The sequence below is a fragment of the Globicephala melas genome, chromosome 8, assembly GCF_963455315.2.
Source record: "Globicephala melas chromosome 8, mGloMel1.2, whole genome shotgun sequence".
Taxonomy (NCBI): Eukaryota; Metazoa; Chordata; class Mammalia; order Artiodactyla; family Delphinidae; genus Globicephala; species Globicephala melas.
This window is the reverse complement of record NC_083321.1, coordinates 85,959,206-85,981,946: the sequence shown is the minus strand read 5'-3', so window position 1 is coordinate 85,981,946 and position 22,741 is coordinate 85,959,206. Positions and strand designations below refer to the sequence as shown.

At 38.0% G+C, this 22,741-nt stretch overlaps 1 protein-coding gene across 3 annotated transcripts in view; it reads right to left on the bottom strand.

The window, feature by feature from the left end:
• Positions 1 to 785: 785 nt before the first annotated feature.
• The window catches only part of ZC3H12C (zinc finger CCCH-type containing 12C), a 69,871-nt gene continuing 47,915 nt past the window's right edge, over positions 786 to 22,741 (bottom strand). For all 3 annotated transcript variants that reach the window (XM_030836524.2, XM_060304019.1, XM_060304018.1), the window contains exons 3-6: positions 17,896 to 18,035; positions 11,306 to 11,540; positions 8,692 to 8,798; positions 786 to 8,054 (exon numbers count right to left, since the gene is read on the bottom strand). In XM_030836524.2, the coding sequence (XP_030692384.1) occupies positions 6,658 to 8,054; positions 8,692 to 8,798; positions 11,306 to 11,540; positions 17,896 to 18,035 (1,879 nt within the window). In that variant the 3' untranslated portion in view covers positions 786 to 6,657. The remainder of the gene's footprint in view (positions 8,055 to 8,691; positions 8,799 to 11,305; positions 11,541 to 17,895; positions 18,036 to 22,741) is intronic.

The window sequence follows — 22,741 nt, the reverse complement described above, 5'->3', positions numbered from 1 at the left end:
GCACTGTAGCCTAATCTCATATTCTCCAATATTCTGAGCTCAGATTCTCCCACCTAATACTTCTTGTGGATCTGCTGAGTTCCCTGCCAACCACAGCTGAACATCAATAATCAAATCTGCTGACAAAGCGGAAATAAGTTACCTAGATGCATAAGACCCCAGTTAAACAGTTTAAGTGGGAAAAAAGAGAATACCCGACTATGGCAAATAGCAACTTTAGGAAAAAAAATAGTAAGAAAAGCAAAAGTCTGAAAAGCATCGAGGGAAAGAGATCTGTCATCTGAAATAAAATGGTTTCTTCTACACTGACACAGGACATAAGTATGTTAAAGCATGCAGATCGTGAGATCATTTCAGAATTGTGACCATATCTGAAATGGAAAATTCCTAGGAGGTCACAAAAGAAACGAAGCGAACCTATTGGGGGCAGCATTAGTAAGATACTAAACTTGATTCATGCAAGGAGAGATGCAGAAACTAGAAAGATCTATAAAACAAAGACTCACTGATGGAAATGATTAGAACCGTAAGGTAGGACTAGTTGTCTTTGGCATTTAATTTCGATTTTCATATGAATTAATTACGGTTCTAACATAACCATTGATACTGAATGTGTGCTTGTCCTACAGAGGACGCCTGTGTCACTAGCCACTGAACGCAGGGAGGCCAGCCGTGGGACTAGGGAAGGACGCTTTTACTTATGTGGTGTCTGTGCTGCTGCATGTCCAGTTTTTCATGAAACAAAAACAAACCACCATAAGAAAAGTGAATTTTTTAATGTTTTTTCTCAGTGGCAGAATCACATAGCTGTTTTTATTCGGATTTCCAGTAGGTCTAAAATACCGCTTTTTGGAGTTGTAAAAATCCCATTACACAAACACACAGAACAGGCATAGGATAAATAGAATCACATCAGTTTATCAGACGGTTGCTCTAAACATATTCTTTGTCTTATTTTCTTATAAGAAAAGTTTGAAGGATCAAATTGGAACTTGTACACTCAGCAAACAACTCTGGTTTGGGAGGAGAAAACCTAGAAGGAAAAGATAAAAGCAGTAACTGGGTTCACTGGCAATGCCGTGTCCACATCTCTGCGGAAGTGTGCATGTGTGTATTAGCTGGGACGTTTATAATTTCCAAAAACTTTAGGAAATCTAAAACATATTCTTTATAAAAACAAACCATTGCTCTTCAATGTCTTTTTCCCTTGAGGCACAAGCTCCTTCAAGAAAGGGGTCAAAAGCTTTAATGAATAATTTGTTATTCACCTGAAATATCTGGACAGAAAATTGGCAAATTGGGTACATGGTTTAAAAAATTTTACACATTCTATAAAATTGAATTGAAACATACACAGACTTTTTTTTTTTTTTTTTTTTTTACTGCCCAATTGTCAAGTGGTCAAAACCTTAAATTGTTTTTAAATCCTTTAAAGACTAAAGACCTTAGGGAAAAAGCTGCTTCCAACACACGAAAGTGTTATTATAACGGAAGCAGAAAGCAGGTGAACAGAAGGCATTAAAGAAAAAAAATTAACCATTTAAAACAGTAAACACCTGTTAAAAGCTAGAGTTATATTCCAATCCTAAAAGAAAGTATAATTACTTAAGTGGACGGCAATGTTCAAAACTTTACTGTTCCGGTGGAAATGATATTACGATGTTAACACAATTTATGAAGCACTGTGAATGAACATGCTCAGTGGTGTGTACTCCAATGAATTTAAAAATCACACAGGATAATGTTAAGAATATCATTCACCAAGGACAGTCCTAAAGTGTCTTAAAAAAATCTATACTAAAGGTTTGGACAGAGAAAGCAGGGATACACTTTGTTTCCTATAAAGAGAGTCACAATACAGCAAGTGCACTCACAATTACACTAGTCACAATTTTTAATTTTACAGAATAAAGTTACAGTATGTAAACTTACAATATATTGATCTACTTTAAAACCATTTTTGATCTGTCATTTTTTAGAAATCAAAAACTAGCAGAAAAATGTAACTGATAAATGCAGTCTTTACAATATTTTATGGCCAATTATATGCTAATTTTCAAAACACAACAGAATTTTTGGTCCATTAGGCCCTTAAAAAAACAAAAGGCAGGTAAGGATTCCCATTTATCAGTAGAAATAGAAAGGTCATGAAAAAACTCCAATAATTATTACAACATCTTTTTACACAATGCTTTTTTTGGGTGGTTAAACACAAGAAATATCTCTAATAAATAATGGGTGTGACCAGGCGAAAAACATAAGTGGATTAAGATGCTTTCATATGTGACTGTCTCACAAATCTTTCGAAGGCCATCAATAACGGATTTTCTTTGAATGCCAACTAAAATATAATTATTATTTCTTACGTTAACATATTTCAGGATTTACTGCTTAACATGCCTGTTTTTCTCCCTCTAGGGCAGGAATCAGCAAACTATGGCCCACAGGCCAAATCGGGCCTGCCGCCCCTTTCTGTAAAATAAAGTTTCATTGGCATACAGCCACACTCATTCACTTATATATTTTCTGTGGCTGCTTTTACACCGTAAGGGCAGAGGTGAGTGGTTTATAGAGACCATATGATTCTCAAAGCCCTGGATTATTTACTATCCCATCCTTTACAGAAAAAGCTTGTCAACCCTTGCCCTAGGGGGTTTCCCAGAGCAATCTAAAATAACGCATATGTTTCTCTACTTTTATGAACACTCTGCTTTCTCTTCTTCAAATGCACGTGTGTAGTTCATGTATTTTATACTTCATTTTATTTGTTGGTGTATACCAAAGAAGCTCAACATCCCAGCTGAGTTCCCATGTTTAACATATTTGGAACATAACTGATCTCTCTGGCCATAACCTGTTTGATTCCAGGTCACTCAGGAATTTTCCAGGAGTTGGAGGATAATAAAATGGATGAGTCACATCTAACAGAATGGCCGGGAAACTGTACATCTTATTTTATCTTGAATAAGGAAGTTGAATAGCAAAAAGAATAATAAAAACCAAATATCCCTTAGGGTATATGCCATTAAGTCAGGGGAAAAACAGCTCAAGCGTTTTCAAAACACACACAAACATATCCAGGGCCATCTTCCCACCTATTACAAACTAATGACTACAACATAGAGTATATTTGTTTTATAAATATATTACTGTCTATATACATATAGATACGTCCATAAAAGACATGTTAAATAATTATCTGTATAAGCAATACTACTTTAAGTTTTTTTTCTGTGTTTTAAAATTACACATTCTATTAAAATTATCAAAATAATTCTTTAAAAATACCAGGAATAAAGCCAGTAAAGAGTTGCTTTCCATTCAAGTGGTTCTAAATCTTATCATTGGTCATCCAGACTCCAGACTTGGTTGTCCATAACTCAAAGAAACAGTTTAATTAAGGAAAACTTAGCCATCAAAAGCGTAACATTCTCCCATTTTTAATACTTCTTAACAAATATGTATGCATGTATGTATATATATATAAAAACACTCTTTTTAGTTATATTACATATTCTCATAAATGAATTTTCATAAAAACACAAAGTTCAAGTTTCTACCAGTATCAAATATTTTATACTGGTGTGCATTTCTTTCAAATGTTTAGGTCAATGACAAACTCTATGAGGATACAGTGATCACAAAAAGGAAATTGAAAACTTAGATGTCACATGCAAGAAAGGAGGAAATACTAAGGGCCAGAATTTGGCCAGTTGGGTACTACTCCCTCTGTACTAAGACACAGAGACAACAAACCGGCTAGTTACTGTGTAAAACAGTCAACTGTCAATTATTCAGGGGCAGAATATTCCAATCTGAATCCTCCTCTTCTATCAGTTGACCACTTCTACTACTTACTAACATACCTCTCTCCGGTTATTTGTTAGCAAGTCTGAAGATACGATTAAGGTGAAAGTTTTGGCTAAAATGAAGTTTTGGGATCAGCTCTGAATTTAATTAATGATGGATCCTTTTACTTATTGCTTTAGATAATTAAGAAATTGCTGCATCTAAAGTCAGCCAAATATCTCATTCTTAAGCTCTGAAAGCAACATCGGTGCTTCAAAAAAAAAGCGCGGGTGGGGTGGGACAAATTTCCTGTTGACATAAGAAAACTATTTCTTAACTCACAGTCAACTACACTGCAGGATTTCAGCGTGACTATTCAGAGCTATTCACGTCAGGCCACGTGGCGGCAAGCCCCACTGTTTTTTCATAGTCTAAAATCCGGAAAGCAATGAGAGCTACTTAGCTACAGACATGAGGAGGTCAAATTAAAGGGTGTGTTACACATTTCACCGAAGACCTCATTTAAAGAAATTTCATAAAATTTGGCAGAATCTTCAAATAATTCAAATGCAAAAATTAAGAAAATGGAAGCAAAACCTACTTGTACAATTTAAAAATGATTTCATACTAAAAAAAAAAGCAAGCTTAGAATAAGACTGAGATGAAAGGTACTCCACGTTTGTAACTCTACTTTTGGCACTGGGTTAGCATCTACATTAAACTTGTTACAGAGAGTGACCGACAAAATCAGGAGAACGATTTCACAAGTGAGCAGGTCACTCAGAGGACGCCTCGGTGGGTCCATGCGGCCGTGCCCGTATCCTCTGCGGGCGCAGCGAGGGGCACCTCACCTAGCAGGCGGCAGCAGCGACTGTGAACCCCACTTTCCTGAATTAGGTTTGCTGAACATGGTTCAGATTATTGGATATGTCAATATGCACAATGCCTTTTAGAAGCATTTACTGTAACCCAAATCCTACTTCATGCGACACACAGTGTCACACGAGTAGTGAAAATGTTGTCCTAGTCAAAGGTGCTTGGACGTTATTTTCAGGCAGCATTTTACCTTTATTTTAAGTTAAGTTCACGCTAGATAAGTTTTAGGAGAAAGAAAATGCCAATAAATTCATTTAATATATTTTAATATATAAAACTAAGACAGACACTTTTATTTACCTAAATTGTTTTTATTTTCTACCCTATTCTAGACCTCAATTTTACTTTAAAAATTTGTATTTAAATAAGGGATAAAATGTTGCCCAAAAGTCTAATCATAGTTACACATCTGTGTTTTAACTAGATCTACAAATCAAAATAGTTCTTATAGTTAAAAAGATACAATTTGTATCAACAGTAAAAGGTACTTTCTGGTTTTTCAGGGCTTTACTTCAAACTGTAGCAGGTAGAATAATAAGGATAACCAGGGCATCTAGGCACACTCCAGAAACAGATCGGAATGCGTCTGTTACACTAAGTAAAACTCAAAAACTGGAGGCAGCGGTGAAGTCGTGTCAGTCACACAATTGTCTGCCACTGATTGCATCATCTCTCTTCTAACCAGCGACAGAAACGAATCCACGCTCAGCAAAACCCATGACTTTGAAACCAGAAATATCCCTTACTAATACGAGAACAGACTTTAGTCTGTATCTAAAACTACACTATTTGTGGCAAGAATCTGGCCTTAATAATATAACAGGCCCCCCCAAAAAACTACCTTCAGGAAAATGGAAAATATACAGTATTTTACAAAAATTTTAAGTTACCATTTACAACTCCTGCATCACCATTTCTATAGTGCAGTATCAATAAATGTTGCATATCCTCAACACATAAAACCACCTCAGGCCAGCCTTGATAAATAGCAGGAAAGCTAAAGGGTATATTAAATATAAAAGTTGCATTGAGAATAATTAGATTCGTTAAAAACAGGCAAGTACTGCAAAAGGGTTATTTTATCCAGTATTGTGCCCCAAAACAAAAAGACAAACACATTAAAAAATACAGGTTAATGGAAGTCTAGGAATTCAATTCCATTTCTACTGTCCAGAAGCACATCATAGCTGGATAACAAAGCTCTAAACTGTAACAGTTGATGGCTTTTGCCTTTTTTATAAAAAAAAAAATGGAAACAATTTTTTCCATTGATTGCATCTGCTTTCCTTTAAATCAACCATATTAAATTAACAAATTACTTAACACAGAAAATCCAAACGAAAATAAAACAACGAAAAGTGCCATACTGTAAATCATTCTAATATATACTGTTACCCATTTCAACATAAACTGGTAACTTTCATTTTGTTTAAAATATAAAGTCAGTACTGTAGTATATCTTTGTTTCTATAAATAATGATTATAGCACAAAGAAGCCCACTTTCCCCAAATAAAAATAACTTAAAAAGCTGTAAAAGATTCCAATTATGCTTGGCTTGAAAAAATAGTTTGCTAGGTCTAGTCAAATGTTCAACATTCTAAAGGTATTGTAATTGCTTGCAATTGATAGACAAACACCAAGTTAATAAAACATGAAACAAGGATAAAAAGTGCTGCATATAAACCCCTGATGCACCAAAGATTAATATCAAAGATCACAGATACATCTAATAAATCAAACTGGAAAAATCTCCAGCCAAGGATATAGCTTTAAAAAGGAAATATTAAAAAAAAGTTTGAATGTAAAGCAATCCCGTGATACTTCCACTATGTGGGGCTATACATACAGATTCCATGATACAGTATTTCACATAAATGGATACTATATAACCTCCTTGCTGAGAAGGAGATCACATGTGCTATTGTAGCAAACCTCCCTCAGCATTTGAGCTGAACAAAAAACTACTAAACACCACAAAGATGCATCATCTTTCAATAACCCAGCTGTGATTTCTCCACTAAAATGGCTGCAGCCAGCTGCTGGGCGTCTGTCATGTGAGGGTTCCTTTTCATGACAATTCTCACAAGGTCAGGTGGGAAGATGTTGCACAAGTTGATATAAATCTTTTCTCGGCTGTCTTGGTACCTGGGGGGGTCTTGCGGCACTCCGCAGTACGGGATGCGCCAGGTGGGCTCCGGCTGCTCAGGGAGGCTCTGGAAGGTGAACTGCTCGTAACACGGCTGCGTGGAGGTGTCAGGCAAAGAATAAGTCTGCCGGTAGCCGTACACATCGATCCCGTAGCTCTGCCTATCCCAGCTTCCCAGCCCTTCCTGGCGGGTGTAAGGCTTTCTTTGTCTGGAAGGAGAACTGTCATACAGCCGAGAGTCAGAAATGCTGTCTATTCTCGTGGCCACCAAGGACCGCCCCAGGTGTGGTGCCTTCGAGTGCGCTGAACTCGGAGGAGACGGGTAATCGCCAGGATAGCTGGACCGGGCCCCCACGGCGGCGTGCTGCAGGTGCACGGCCAGGTGTGGGAGGGGAGGTTTGTGATGGTACTTTGGTTCTTCGTGACTGTAACTCTGCACTCTGGTTAAGGGGTCGTGGAAATTCTGCAGGAAGGGCTGAGAATTAAGGCGGCTGTGAGGGTGCATGTGTTGACACTTCAGATTCTCCTCCAGCTGTGGGTCAGGAGAACTGACATAGGAGCGGTCACTGTACCCCACATACGAGTCACTGCTCCCGCAGCTCATGCTCCCTTCACTGCTGCAGTCAGAGGCGACAGAGCTTATCCTATAGTCTGTGTCTAAGGAGAAACGCCTTTCAGGACTTCGTGGGCCTGAGATACTCAGATTTGAATATGCATTCAACATGGAATAATATCCGATGTCGACAGGCGAGTCACATTTTGGATACTGTTCATAAGGCATTGGCGTTCCATGATTTTTGGTTGCCATCAACATTGGAGGATATTGTCCCTGTGATCTTTGATCCTGAGGTGGGAAATGAACTCCAGATGGAAGGCCATTGCTTAAAGATGTAGTGCTTTGGGGTTTTGCGGTAGAAGTAGCCGGTATACTAACTAAGGAAGGTACAGACCTGGTTTCCAGTTTGTTTTTGGTGGGAAGCTTTTCCTCTAGGTCTTGGTAGACTTGAGTCCTTATGCTTGGATCTGATTGCCTCTTTGGAGCACCTCGCTTAACATCGGAAGTGCTGTCGGCTTTAGTGCTGCAGGGGACACTGTTGCTTTTCACCAGTCCTCCTTCATTTGCAGTTTTGGCTGCTGTGTTTCTAGACATGGCACGCAGTTCATCAGCCACTGACCGCTGAGGCTGACTGCCCCTTTCTGGATGATAATATTTGCACTTGTGTCCATAGGTACACTTCTTTCCTGTGAAGAGTAAAATCAGTTAGGCAAAGGGCCATTCATTCCATCAGACCCTGGACACCCAGTGTGGCACTGCTCTTTTAACGTGAAGAAGAAACAAGGGCAGAAATGAGAGCTGTGCTCACTGCTACTCCGCTACTTGTTTCTGAGAAATGCCGCCTTTCAGTCTTCCCCCGTCGGCACTATCAAGAGCAATAAGAAAGTTGGCTGAATGAGTAACAATCACCTCCAGAGTTTTGGTTAATACCCTGTGTCCTTAATTCCTACCTGCCTCTTCTCTTCCACTATGACTCTGCAATCAGTAGGACATTCTGTTTTGCAGAACATAATGTACTGCCGTGATGTGAAAAAACCAAGCTAATCTGATGTGTAGCTAGATGAAAGAACTCCAAATTTTTATCTACCTGAAAACTTACTTCATGTAGAGTTAACCAAAACCATGTTTTAATTCAGGGAAATGCATATGTGTTGAACCCAGCTAGGTAAAAGTAATAATTTTTTCACATAGACTTTTTCTTAAATTTAATTACATTCAAAAGAACCACATACTATATGCCATCCAAATTTATTTTTAACAGCAAAAGTTTAACAATATATTGTGTTCTAAAGGCATGTATTAAATACTCATAAAGAAAGTTACCATATGGACAAGGCTGCTTTTTGTGTTCAGGAACAATAGGTTTCTTCCTCAGAAAATTATCCAGGCTTGGACCATGTCTGCCAAGAGGGTCATCTGGGGGCATGAACCTGTCATGGATATAATACAAAATTATACCTAAGTAGGAGGCTGACAATTTAATTCTAAAGACAGAGTGTAAAGATTATTCACCCCAAGGTATTTTTTTGAAATTTTAATCCAAGTATTTTGATTCAACATTTATAGGATAGGGACTTCCCTTGTGGCTCAGTGGATAAGAATCCGCCTGCCAATGCAGGGCACACGGGTTTGAGCCCTGGTCCGGGAAGATCCCACATGCCGCGGAGCAACTAAGCCCACGCACCACAACTACTGAGCCTGTGCTCTAGAGCCTGTGAGCCAAAACTACTGAGCCTGTGTGCCACAACTGCTGAAGCCTGCGCGCCTAAAGCCCATGCTCTGTAACAAGAGAAGCCGCCACAGTGAGAAGCCTGCACACCACAACGAAGAGTAGCCCCAGCTCGCCACAACTAGAGAAAGCCTGCATGCAGCAACGAAGACCCAACACAGCCAAAAATAAATGAATAAATTTAAAAAGATAATAAAACATTGATAGGATAAAAAAACAGTACAGGAAGTTTTCTTTTCTTAATGAAAACAAAATTAAAATGTTTCAAGCTGAACCTGTATTTGTTTTAATTCAAGTAAGTTTTGAGCCTACCATGTTCTAATTAATTCTTCCTTTTCTTAGTCTTGGAATTTTGTAAGGACTTTAGAAAATGACTACAATGACATTTTAGGAGAAGTTTTATGAACATTAATCTTGTGAAGCAATATGAGGCAGGTGGGCGCCAGGAGGATCAGCTGAGGGACAGAAGGGAGAGGTGGGAGAGAGGAACGGGAAGACTGAAACTACCCAAACATCTAGTACATGTTGGACACCCTGCACACGTCACTACATCTCATCCTCACAATTTACCCTTGAAGTGTTAGTTCCACGTTACAGATGAATACACTTTTCTAATCTAGGCTTAGATGAATTGAGTATTTTTATCTCTGTTCACATGGCCTAGTCAAGATTCAATTTGTCTAATTCCACATTCATTCTCTGCCCCCTATAATAAGGTACTTCTCAGCTGAGATAGAAAAAAATCTTACGGAAATAAACTTATTATTTTGGATTGATTGTCCAATGGAAGCAAGAATTCATGGCATGAATACTGTAACAAGGTTATGATTGCAGTTTGACTACTAGTTATGTCACTGTTTGAACATGAAATAAACCAAGTGTTTACCCATAAAATGTGAATAATGTTTGAACTATTAAGGGAGTGTCAACATGCCTGAGTAATAACACTTAGCAACTATGATGTTTAAGATTATTATAAAAACAATATGGCAACACGAAAAGTTTAAAAATAGAAGACAAAATCACTCAATCCTACAATCTTAACACAATTATTTTCCAGTTACGTGTTGCATTTTAGTCATTTTCCTGTATGTACATATCACTTTACAAACACAGATGTAATTTTATGCTTTGTCTTTTTAACATAAATATTTTTCCATGTTTCTTAACAGCTTTCATAATCATAATTCTGAATAGCTGAATAATATTCCACTAGGAGATGTATTGCAATTTAATTGTTTTCTCTATAGTAACTTTAGTTGCCTTTGAAGTCTTGCAATTATAAATATACAGAAATGAACATATTTGGGCTTCCTTTTTTCCTCATTATATACTCTAAGAAATGAGATTATTGGTTTGAGAGGGTATTTTTTTTTTTTTTTTTTTGTGGTACGCGGACCTCTCACTGTTGTGACCTCTCCCGTTGCGGAGAACAGGCTCCGGACGCGCAGGCTCAGTGGCCATGGCTCACAGGCCCAGCCGCTCCGCGGAGGCATGTGGGATCTTCCTGGACCGGGGCAGAACCCGTGTCCCCTGCATCGGCATAAGGCATATGCAAAAAAGTTTTTTAATTTTATGAATTAAATGGGTGAAAAAATATACTCTTCGTAGATTTAGTTTGCATTTTTGATGATCAACAGGTGAGCCTTTCCCACATATTTGTAAATACAGTTGACCCTTGGAAAACATGGGTTTGAACTGTGTGGGTGAACTGATCCTTGGGTACTTATTTCTCAGGAGACAATCTTGTTCATGTCATCTGTCCATTCATCAACTTAATCGTGACTAGTCTTATATTGCTTTAAATGTTTAAAAATCATATATTTCAAAAATCATATATTGAAGTAAGTTCTCAATGCTCTAAGTCGATTTCAAAAGGCAGGGTTCTAGCGGTCAGTATGTTCTACATCTGCATCCTCTGAAGATGGCCAGTCTCCCAGTGTCAGTTACTCCCAGTCACTCAGCCGCAGAAGACCTGCTCTGCTAGTCACTTATGGGGAAGGGCAGCCTGCGACTCACACAGGGCCTCCCGAGGCAGGACTCTGCCGTTTTCTTACTCTCACTGAGGATTAGTGGGGACATCAGTGGTTGGAAGAAACTGTCTTAGGTCTGGTCAGTGGCAAAGAGAGAGGGCTTCTGTAGCAGCTGCCCAGGGATAGTTATATTTTCAGGGAAGCAGTGTTACTGTAAGTAAGTGGTTTTACTTACTTGTCATTGACAAATGAATACATTAATAGTCGCTCATCTATGAACTTTTTCCATTCTGGTTTCTCATTTGCCAAATCCCTGTAGTTATCATTGGATACAATTATACCATCCGACTCAAACGCCAGCTTCACGATGAACCTGTCATCATAGCACACCACTCGCCTCCCCTGCACTCTCCGGGACGGTGTGAACACCAGGATTTTCTCCTTCTCTAATTTGCGTAGAACTTCTTGATCTGCAGGAATAATCAGGGTAGAATTTCAGTAATAAGTACATACAAAACACATCTCGCAACCTTCATACAAAGTGAGTGTTTATAACATGAACTGGATACCTGTAACCACTTAACTAGGGATTATGATTTACAGTTTGTAGATGTAGCAAATTTGTAACTCCCAGTAATAGTTTTTCTTCAGGATTTTCAATAAAAAAGGTTTAAAAAATAGCCAAAAAAGTGAACCTGAAAAACATGAAAAGTTTAAAAGCATAAAACCTGAACATGACTGAGCAAATTCTGATTTTCATTACATAAAGCTTTTGCTTGATAGCTGGAGCCCGCAGCTCTACACTGTGAACCAACTTCTCACACATCCCTAGCACTACGCCATCCTAATGAAGCAGGTGTGTTGGGTTCCGGTGTGAGCAACAGATTCTTTCCCCCAAATTTGTTTATTCTGTAGTGCTCGTTTTCTAACTAGTGGATGTGATGGTGGGAGAGTTTGAAAAGTAGAAGAGGTGGAGGTAGCAAAGGGAAGAGTCTTAAGATGCAGAAGGTTCAAAAAGGAAGCAGGCAGTGAGGTCAGAACTGTTGTTCTGGACATGGCTATTCTGCATTCTGTGTCCTTTCCTGTGAAGCAGGTGCTAACAAAGGCCAGCAGTCTTGTGGGGCTGGACTGAGTGAATAAGAAATTAGAAGTGATTATATGGGGAAAACAGACATTGATTAAATATGGACAGGTAGGAGAATGCCCATTTTCTCTTTGGTGGGCACACTCTTTCAGTACTTTCTAATTCTACTGACTTGTTAGTGGTTTTTTTTAAAAAAAAAAGGTGCCAGAACTCATATTTTGATTAATGATAAAATTCTCTCCTCACCATGCCTTCCTTCCTACCTTTGCTTTTCCACTCCCTGACTTCCCACCCCTGTAAATTCTGGCACAGAGTGCTGGGTATAAGCTGACAGATGTCATGAATTTTTTTAAAACAAAGGCTCACTTCTCCTCAATGCTTATTAACTGGAGTTACTAATTAAAAAAAAAATCTCTCTTTTCAGCAGATGATCACTACATGCCTACTCTATGGTATGTGCTGTCTAAGTGTCAATGGTCCTCAAGATGAAGAACACTTTCTCCTCAAGGAGGCCTCAAGTTATTGGGCCGGACGAGCCTGTAAACTGGGAGAGCAGGGGCTGTGATCGCCACAAGAGAAGTATGAGCAGGGTGCGGGGGGAGGGGGAAGGAAGAGTGACATGGGTCAGCTTGGCATACAGACTTCATGACGTTCCAGACAAATGAGTTCATTAAGACCAGAACTTTGGTTTAGGAAAGCAGCAGAGTAGAAGTGGAAGAAATATGAATGTCAAAGTCAGCAACTCGTGGATAAATCTCAGGTTCTGCCACTTTCTCTATCTGGCAATCGTGGTCTTATTGAACCTGCTCTGTCATGTCCTCAAATGCAGATTGTAGGCCATGAGGAGTCAATGAGTTATCACATGTAAAAGCACCTAGTAGAGTGCCGGGCAAGCTCTCAATAAACACTGTGTCCTTCAACTTGATTTTGCCTAATAGATGCGTGTAATTATTGATCTCTTTTGAAAATCTTTTGAAAATCACAGAAAACCAATACAAAATCAAAAGCCCAGTCTCAGCCACAGGATTTGCCATATTATAGTTATTTTGTGTGCCCCCTAACAAACACTTTGAGGGCAGGTGGCTCATTTATCTGTGTGCCCATCAGCACTCAGCACAAGGACATATTAGCACACCAGTAGATCCTCAATAAATGTCTGTGAAAGGAATATGTAAGCTACTTAAAGATGTGTATTTTGAGGGCTTCCAGTTTATTCACTGTCCATGTTCATGCATAATCCGTGGCCCTTTATTTGTGTTTATTTGTATAGGATATGCCTGGATCCTGGAAGCGACTGGAGGAGTGAGGTGGTGGCCTAATAGTCATCACCATCTTGCTTAATTTGCATTTCTTTACCAGCTAAGGAGGTTAAAAGGACACTAATTAGGAAGAAAATTAGTGCTAATTAATTGGGATAAATAGTCCTAACCTAAATAAATATGAAGTCAGTCTAGCTGGTAAGTTAACTGAATCTCTAGTTCCTAGCACAGTACCTGATACATAGCCTCGTGCTTGCTTGTTAAATATTTATTCAATCAATGGAAGCCTGGCTAACGCGCTAGTTTGAATCTATACTGAGAACTTTAAAATATTTCTTATCAAGTTTCTTTTTTGGTATGGTGAAAACAGACTGGACTATTCAATTTACCAGGCATTATCTGGTTGAGGGTTTTAGTCAAAAGAATTATTACCTGGGGGAGAAAACACCTAACAACCTCTGATTACAGTGGTACACATTTTACAAAGTAAACTGCATACTGATGAGTTCCAGAGACCTGGCGTGCTGGTATTTTAAAAATTAAACTCAGCCACATCTCACACTGAGTAGTACCATTTTCCCTTCTTGATCTCATATTCCTTTCACACTCAAGAAGCTTTCATTTACGTGTTTAAACATTGTTTTTTCTTTTTCAGTTTATCTTTTCCCTGATTATTAACGTATTGTAGTTTCCTGTAAAAAATTGGGAAAGTAAGAAAAAGTAAGAAGTAGGGAGAAAATAAGAGATCATAAGGACATGACCCAGAGGCAATTACTGTTAATATTTTGGCATATTTCCTTCTAATCATTTTCTGTGTATTTTTTCCTTCTATACACATGTGTATATATGTATGTATGTATGTATATGTGCACACACACACAATAACAAAGGCTGCCTTTTACGTAAGATAGCACTTCCTGAGATCATTAAAAATTCTGCCTAAATATTCTAATACTACATATTTTATCATATAGATATATACTTATTTATTGAGCCATTCTTCTAATGAATGTATGTTTTTCTTCCATTTTTTTTTCTAACTAATATTGTACTGGATGTATTTGTGGTCTAAAATCTTTGCCTGTACCTCTGTTTATTTTCTGCGGAATTATTCCTAGAAGGGGAACTAGTAGATCCAAGTATTTACACTTTAAGATCAAACTTTTCCTGAAAGGTTGTAATGATCTACATTTCCACATCAGTATAGGAGTAACTCCCTCCGGGCACTGAGTATTATCAGTTTTTAAATCCCTGCTAATTTGATGGGTAAAAAAATAACAGTTTTTAAAATATTCATTTCTTTTTTTTTTCATTTTTTTTTTTCATTTCTTTAATTACTAATGAGGTTGAACACTTTTTCGTCTTATCTGGCACTTGCATTCTTCCGTGAACTGTCTATTCCTACTACGTTACCAATTATATACTGTTTTATCAGTGTGTAGGAGCTCTTTATATGTTCAGGACATGGATTCTTTGTTTATTTGTTGTACTTTTTCTTAAGCAAATACAAAAATTTTCTCATTGTTAAGAGAACGTCCCAAAATACAGAAGTTTGATCCAATTAAACCTATCTTTCCTTTCACAATTTCTTCTAAAATTTTAATTTTAGAAAGGTCTTCCCCAGCCACTCAAAGACTATTTATAATCTCTAATGGAGATTTTTGACAATTAATTCTTCAACCATCTGCATTATATGGTGTAAGATAAGGATCTAAATATGTATATTTTTTCCAAAGAGTTATCCAATGTCTTGGTACGGCCAACTGAATTATGCCCACCCCTCCCACGCTACAGTTTATATAGGCTAGGGTCTGATTCCATGGCTCTGAGTTCCACCATAACTTGTCTATGGATTCTTATTCTAATTTAATAAAATTTAATAATTATAGATAAAAATAAAATAATCTTCCCTTGGGGTACATGGTGGGTGGTCACTCCATTTGTTTTTATTTTTATTGGAGTATAGTTGCTTTACAAGGTTGTGTTAGTTTCTACTGTACAGCAAAGTGAATCAGCTATACATATACATATATCCCCTCTTTTTTTGATTTCCTCCCCATTTAGGTCACCACAGAGCACTGAGTAGAGTTCCCTGTTATACAGGAGGTTCTCATTAGTTATCTATTTTATACATAGTATCATAGTGTATATATGTCAATTCCAATCTCCTAATTCATTCCACCCCCCCACTTCCCCCTTGGTATCCATATGTTTGTTCTCTATGTCTGTGTCTCTATTTCTGCTTTGTAAATAAGATCGTCTATACCATTGGTCTCAGATTCCACATATATGCGTTAATATATATTTGCTTTTCTCTTTCTGACTTACTTCACTCTGTATAACAGTCTCTAGGTCCATCCCCGCCTCTACAAATGATCCAATTGCGTTCCTTTTTATGGCTGAGTAATATTCCATTGTATATATGTACTACATCTTTATCCATTCCTCTGTTGATGAACATTTAGGTTGTTCCACATATATGCGTTAATATATATTTGCTTTTCTCTTTCTGGCTTACTTCACTCTGTATAACAGTCTCTAGGTCCATCCTCACCTCTACAAATGATCCAAATTCATTCCTTTTTGTGGCTGAGTAATATTCCATTGTATATATGTACTACATCTTTATCCATTCCTCTGTTGATGAACATTTAGGTTGTTTCTATGTCCTGGCTATTGTAAATAGTGCTGCAATGAACACTGTGGTACATGTCTCTCTTTGAATTATGGTCTTCTCAGGGTATATGCCCAGTAGTGGGATCGCTGGGTCATATGGTAGCTCTGTTTTTAGTTTTCTAAGGAACCTCCATACTGTTCTCCATAGTGGCTGCATCAATTTACACTTCCACCAACACTGCAAGAGGGTTCCCTTTTCTCCACACCCTCTCCCGCATTTATTGTTTGTAGATTTTGTGATGATGGCCATTCTGACCGGTGTGAGGTGATATCTCATTGTAGTTTTGATTTGCATTTCTCTAATAATTAGTGATGTTGAGCATCTTTTCATGTGTTTGCTGGCCATCTGTACGTCTTCTTTGGAGAAATGTCTATTTAGGTCTTCTGCCCATTTTTTGATTGGGTTGTTTGCTTTTTTGATATTGAGCTGCATCAGCTCTTTGTATATTTTGGGGATTAATGCTTTGTCAGTTGCTTTGTTTGAAAATATTTTCTCCCATTCTGAGGGTTGTCTTTTTGTCTTGTTTATGGTTTCCTTTGCTGTGCAAAAGCATTTAAGTTTAATTAGGTCCCATTTGTTTTTTTTTTGTTTTTACTCTCATTACTGTTGGAGGTGGGTCAAAAAAGATCTTGCTGCGATTTATGTCAAAGAGTGTACTGCCTATGTTTTCCTCTAAGAGGTTTATAGTGTCTGGCCTTACATTTAGGTCTTTAATCCATTTTGAGTTTATTTTTGTGTATGGTGTTAGGGAGTGTTCTAATTTCATTCTTTTACATGTAGCTGTCCAGTTTTCTCAGGACCACTTATTGAAGAGGCTGTCTTTGCTCCACTGTATATTCTCTCTTCCTTTGTCATAGATGAGGTAACCATAGGTGCATGGGTTTATCTCTGGGCTTTCTATCCTATTCCACTGATCTATATTTCTGTTCTTGTTCCAGTACCATATTGTCTTGATTACTGTAGCTTTGTAGTATAGTCTGAAGTCAGGGAGCCTGATTCCTCCAGCTCTGTTTTTTTTTTCTCAAGATTGCTTTTGTTATTCTGGGTCTTTTTTGTTTCCATACAAATTGTAAAATGTTTTCTTTTAGTTCTATGAAAAATGCCGTTGGCAATTTGATAGGGATTGCATTGATTTGACAAGTGCTGTTGTTTTCTTCACACAGGTTCCTCAGTTTTGTTAATGTTGGGGAAGAGAGGGGCAGGAGGGGTTGGGTGCCAGTTGAGAATCACTGACTTGAGCAAAATGTTGGGCAGCAATAATTAACAGTTACAGGGGACACCTCTGCCTGAAACTCATACATTTAAAAATTACAAGATAATGCAAAATACTGATACTTTATTGGGATCGAGTCATTTCCTCTACTTGACACCAGACAGCATGCTCCCAGGATCTCACAGGTCTTTATTGATCTGCAGTCACTAGAATTTGATTACCACCTAATTTCATACAGCAGATGAGAAAACTGGGGTCCAAAGAGGGTCAATGTGCTGCTCAAAGTGCCATGGACAGTACCTAGCACAGTTGGAATTTGAATCTAGGCCTCTTGACTCCTAGCATGTCTCTAAAAGTCAGAATTTTTACAAAATTTGAAGTAAAAAGTTTCCAAATGAAAAAAAAAGAACTGGCTTATGTAGCAAGAATTACTGTTTAGTTAACATAACCCAATAGTTTTTAAACTCGAAAATAACTTTAATGTTCCACCCAAGTGAATGTGGCAGTCACACAAACTTAGTAAACAGAAGCAGACACACAGATTATTCAGCAAGACACTGGCTCAGGTACACACGGAAGCTTGCGGGCTCACCTGTGATGAGCGCGTCAGGTCGGGACTGCTCTTTCCTCCAAGCAGGAACAAAGACGGTAACATCCTTGTGGCCTCTTTCCAAAAACCAATCCACTGCTAATTTTATTCCTCGGCAGGAAAAGACTTCTTTGTTTCCATGGCTAAAAGATTATTTTAGAATACTTAAAACACAACAAAACCTAAATTTGACTCCATTAATTCAAATTTGTAAACAGATGTGATAACATAATTAAAATATTAATAAGAAATTCAAATTTAAGATAGAGTTTTAGGGCTCAGAGAAACATTAAGATAACCGAGGAGTGAAAAATCTGTGAAGAACAAAAAGAAAACTGGGATGATTACTGTGTGAAGAATAAAGAAAACTGAGTTTTCAAATGTGAGGTTGTAAAGGTTAACTAGTTAGAAAGATACAAGCTCGTTTTGATAGGAGAGGGAAAAACGGGCCTCAGCCACAATGAGAGTAATTTCAGTCAAATGTAAAAAAGAAGTCACATAGAAAAAAAATCTGTAAAAACAGTGGAATGGAATACTTAAGAGTTTCTAAAAACTCTTCCTTTTCAAGAGTTCCTATGTGTATATTTCAATCCAGTGATTAAGCAATGCACAAAATTTATCAGGTGACCAATGTAAAACAACATACACACATGCACTCAAGTGAAAAACTCAATGCTTAATCTCATACAAGAAACATTTTCCGTCCTTCAGTGAAAAGACACCTGGTTTCTGTTTAACAATATTGTGTTGCACAAGGATTAATGATGACAAAAGGGCATTCAAAATTGGATTAGCAGTTTTAGTGCCTAAAAGAAAATGCCCAACTAAAAGTGTAGTCATTCAATAAATATTTATCTAGCACCAGGCTCTGCTTGTGTACTTTAACCTAATAATTCAAAGTAACACTATTCTAATGTTTTAAAAGAAACAGTCTTCTGCTTTGAATGCAATAAGTACACTTTTTTACAGTTTGAGCACTGAAGGCTCCATTCTTATCTATAATGGAGATAGATATTCTTTGTTCTTGAGCTAAGGTGCACTGAATGGAATAAGGTAAGTAAATGCTCTGTTACCTTTTAGCACAAATCAAACATTAGGTATATTAATATACTGTTCTAGTGGTCCCCTGGGAAGCACTAAAACTATCTAAATATGACTACTCATGTTTGAAGGACAAAACAGAAATAGACCAACTTGCTTTATAGGTATTGAAGGCTATAAATGCAAACCTCAGAAACTGTTTATGTTCCATAGACCTGTCCTAATGGTCTGGGGCAACATTAGAGTTGAAATCAGATGCACTGAAAGTCTCAGAGAAAGGGATAAGGGAAGGGGGAGTTTGAGGCACATTTTCTTGGAAAGAAGGGATACCTGATGGCTTCAACAATGCCCCAGCAAATGACACAGAGTGATGCTAGGTTTCATGGAAAATACTGAAATTTAAGCAGTCTTCTGAAGAAATATAAAAAATGATGGCTGGGGCTTCCCTGGTGGTGCAGTGGTTAAGAATCCGCCTGCCAATGCAGGCGACATGGGTTCGAGCCCTGGTTCGGGAAGATCCCACATGCTGCGGAGCAACTAAGCCCATGCGCCACAACTACTGAGCCTATGCTCTAGAGCCTGCGAGCCACATCTACTGAGCCTGCATGCCACAACTACTGAAGCCCGAGAGCCCTAGAGCCCGTGCTCCACAAGAGAAGCCACCCCAATGAGAGACCTGCACACCACAGTGAAGAGTAGCCCCCACTCTCCGCGACTACAGAAAGCCCGCACGCAGCAACGAAGACCCATCACAGCCAAAAATAAATAAATAAAATAAATAAATTTATAAAAAATAAAAAAATGATGGCATTCTCTCATGAGAATATATATACTAATTATTCCTAAATACAAAACTCAACTTGCTAAGACGCAAGTATATTTTTATTTTGCATTAATGCTTTGAGATCTAAATGTATTATGCTTTGCTAGTCATTATGACATTTGGTTTACTGAGACTTAAGAATTTAACTGCTTCTGGCTCTAAAGAGAGGACTGCATAAGCATTTTCTTTCAGGTGATTTCACTTGGTAAAGACAACCATCACATTTTACTGTAGAAAGAGAAGATTCCATCTTTCTAACTAAATAACTTTCATAAACTGTGTGTAAACAGCAAACCACTTACAAACATGGGACTAAGATTCTACAGATGCTAACCCAGGTATGATACCATGTGCGACACTGACAACAGGTCGTTCCCATTATCTGCTCTTCCCCTCTGCCCACAGCCCCGCACCCCCTTCCCACAAAACCTCCTAGGGAGAACGCAAGCAAGAGGATGAGAGGCACCACACTGTGAATGGCAAATAGAACCATATCAACTGTTGATGGACCCACATCAATCTCTGATTTTGTTATTTGAGAAAAAATACCTCCCCAACATTTGTTTAAAAAACTGTAGTGAAATTTTCTGTTATTTGCAGCTAAACACATCCTTAACTGCTGCCTTACTCATACCGTAAACCAACAGAAAATTCTATGAATATCAGAAAAAAATATATTTTAAGGCAGAAACATTACCGGGGTAAAAAGTTATTACATAATAGTAAAAAGGGAACAATTCACAAGGAAGCTATAATAATTGTGAACTCAGTGTAAGGCAAAAGATCACGGGATGACAAGAAGAAATAAACAAATCCACAATAATACTAATTGACAGGTGAAGCAGAAAACATTTAGTAAGAATACAGACAAGTGAATAATCGATTACAGGTGACCTAATGAACATATACAAAACCCTGTACAAAATTAAAGAGAAAACCTTTTCAAGAACACATGGAAAAAGAACACATTGGCTGTGCACTAGGCCACAGAACAGATTTCAACAGACATCAAGAATCTATCATACAATGTTCTTTGACAATACGTTATTAAAGATGTTGCTATACACCAGTAAACCGATTTAAAATTTTAATTTTAGGGCTTCCCTGGTGGCGCGGTGGTTGAGAGTCCGCCTGCCAATGCAGGGGACACGGGTTCGTGCCCCGGTCCGGGAAGATCCCACATGTCGCGGAGCGGCTGTGCCGCTGAGCCTGCGCGTCCGGAGCCTGTGCTCCGCAACGGAAGAGGCCACAACAGTGAGAGGCCCGCATACCGCAAAAAAAGAAAATTTTAATTTGAAAAATGACGCCATTTTTAATAGTTACAAAAACGAAACAGATCTAAAGAAGAAAAGATATCCCAAGAGCTTTATAGAGAAAATGAAAATTGAAAACCTGTTTTAAAGGGAGTAAGAGAAGACCTAAATGAAAGGAACAATATACCAGTTTCATGGATGGTAAGACTCAATGTATGAAGATGGCAATTCTCAAATTAATCTATAAGTGCACTGAAATCCCAATAAAAATCCTGAAAGGGTTTTTTTTATGGAACTTGAGAAGCTGATCCTAAAATTAGTATGGAAAAATAAAAGGCCAAGGATAGTTAAGCAATTCTGAAGAACAAAAGAGGAGGAACTTCCCCACTAGCTATCAATACTTGTGCATAAAACTACAGAAATCCAATTGGTGTTTTACTGGCAAAAATAAAAAAAAACAGAAAAAGTATAACAGACAAGTGAGCCTAAGATCTCTCTCTCTCACACATACACACAGGTGTGTATAAATCATAAAAGTGTCATTACAGATAAAGAAAAGATGGATCATTTAACAAATGGTACTAGGGCAATTGATTATTTATGTGGAAAAAATAAAATTGTATTTTTACCTCATACCATACATAAAAATAAATTGTATATAGTTCAAAGATTTAAAAATGAAAATACTGTAAAACTTTTTAGAAGAAATTAAAGGAGATATTCATGTCAAGATAGGGAGATTCTTCTTAAAGAAGACACAATCACATACTATCAAGGAAAAGAATGATACATTTGAGCACATAAAACTTCTTTATGAAAAAGACTCCATAAAAATGCCATAGCCTGGAAGAAGGTATTTTCAATACATAGGACTGATAAAGACTAGTACTCGTAATACATAAAGTACTCCTATACATTGAGAAGGGTAACCATTTTTTTTTTTAAGGCAATAGATATGAACAGTGAATCCTCAAGAGAGGAAACCCAAATGACCAACAAACATGAAAAGATGCTCAACAGTGAAGAAATGCAAATTAAGCTAAAGTGAGACACCACTTCACACCCATCGTACTGGAAAAAATAAAAGTCTGCAAACACCAGATGTTGCCAAGGATGTGTGAAAGTAGGAACTCATACATTACAGGTGGGAGTATAAATGGTATGACTATTTAGGAGAGCAATTTGGCAATACTTTATAAAGGTGAAGGCGTGTTTTCTCTCAAACATAGTAATTCCACATCCAGGTAGAGTAAAACCCCATAGTAACTTGAAATCAGATTTAAAGCAATCAGCAGTTGGCCCAGCCTCAGATCTCACATGGGGGCAGGCTAATGTCTTCTCCATGGGTGGGACAGAAAGAAGCAGGCAAGTGGGGATGTGTAGGGTTGGTCCCTGCATGTCCAATACTTCCCCAGCCAATCCTCTCCTGATCAGGCCAAACAAATGAATGCCAGCTAGGAAATCCCTGGAATGGCTGCTGCTGGCATGGAAGTCCCTGCTAGCTGCCAAGGCCCAGAATCATCCCTAGTAACAGTGAAAGCCTGAGCAGAAAACTACCAGGTAGCTCCAAACTGCAGGTGGGACTTACAGACTGGGAGAGGCTGGGGGAGACTGAACTTGACCTAACCTTATGAGGCGTGTTGAAGGATGTGACTAATCATATGTGCTGGTTACTATATAAGGGGCAAGGGTAGGAGGCTCTGATAAAGAATTATAAAAAGAGTAAGCCTGA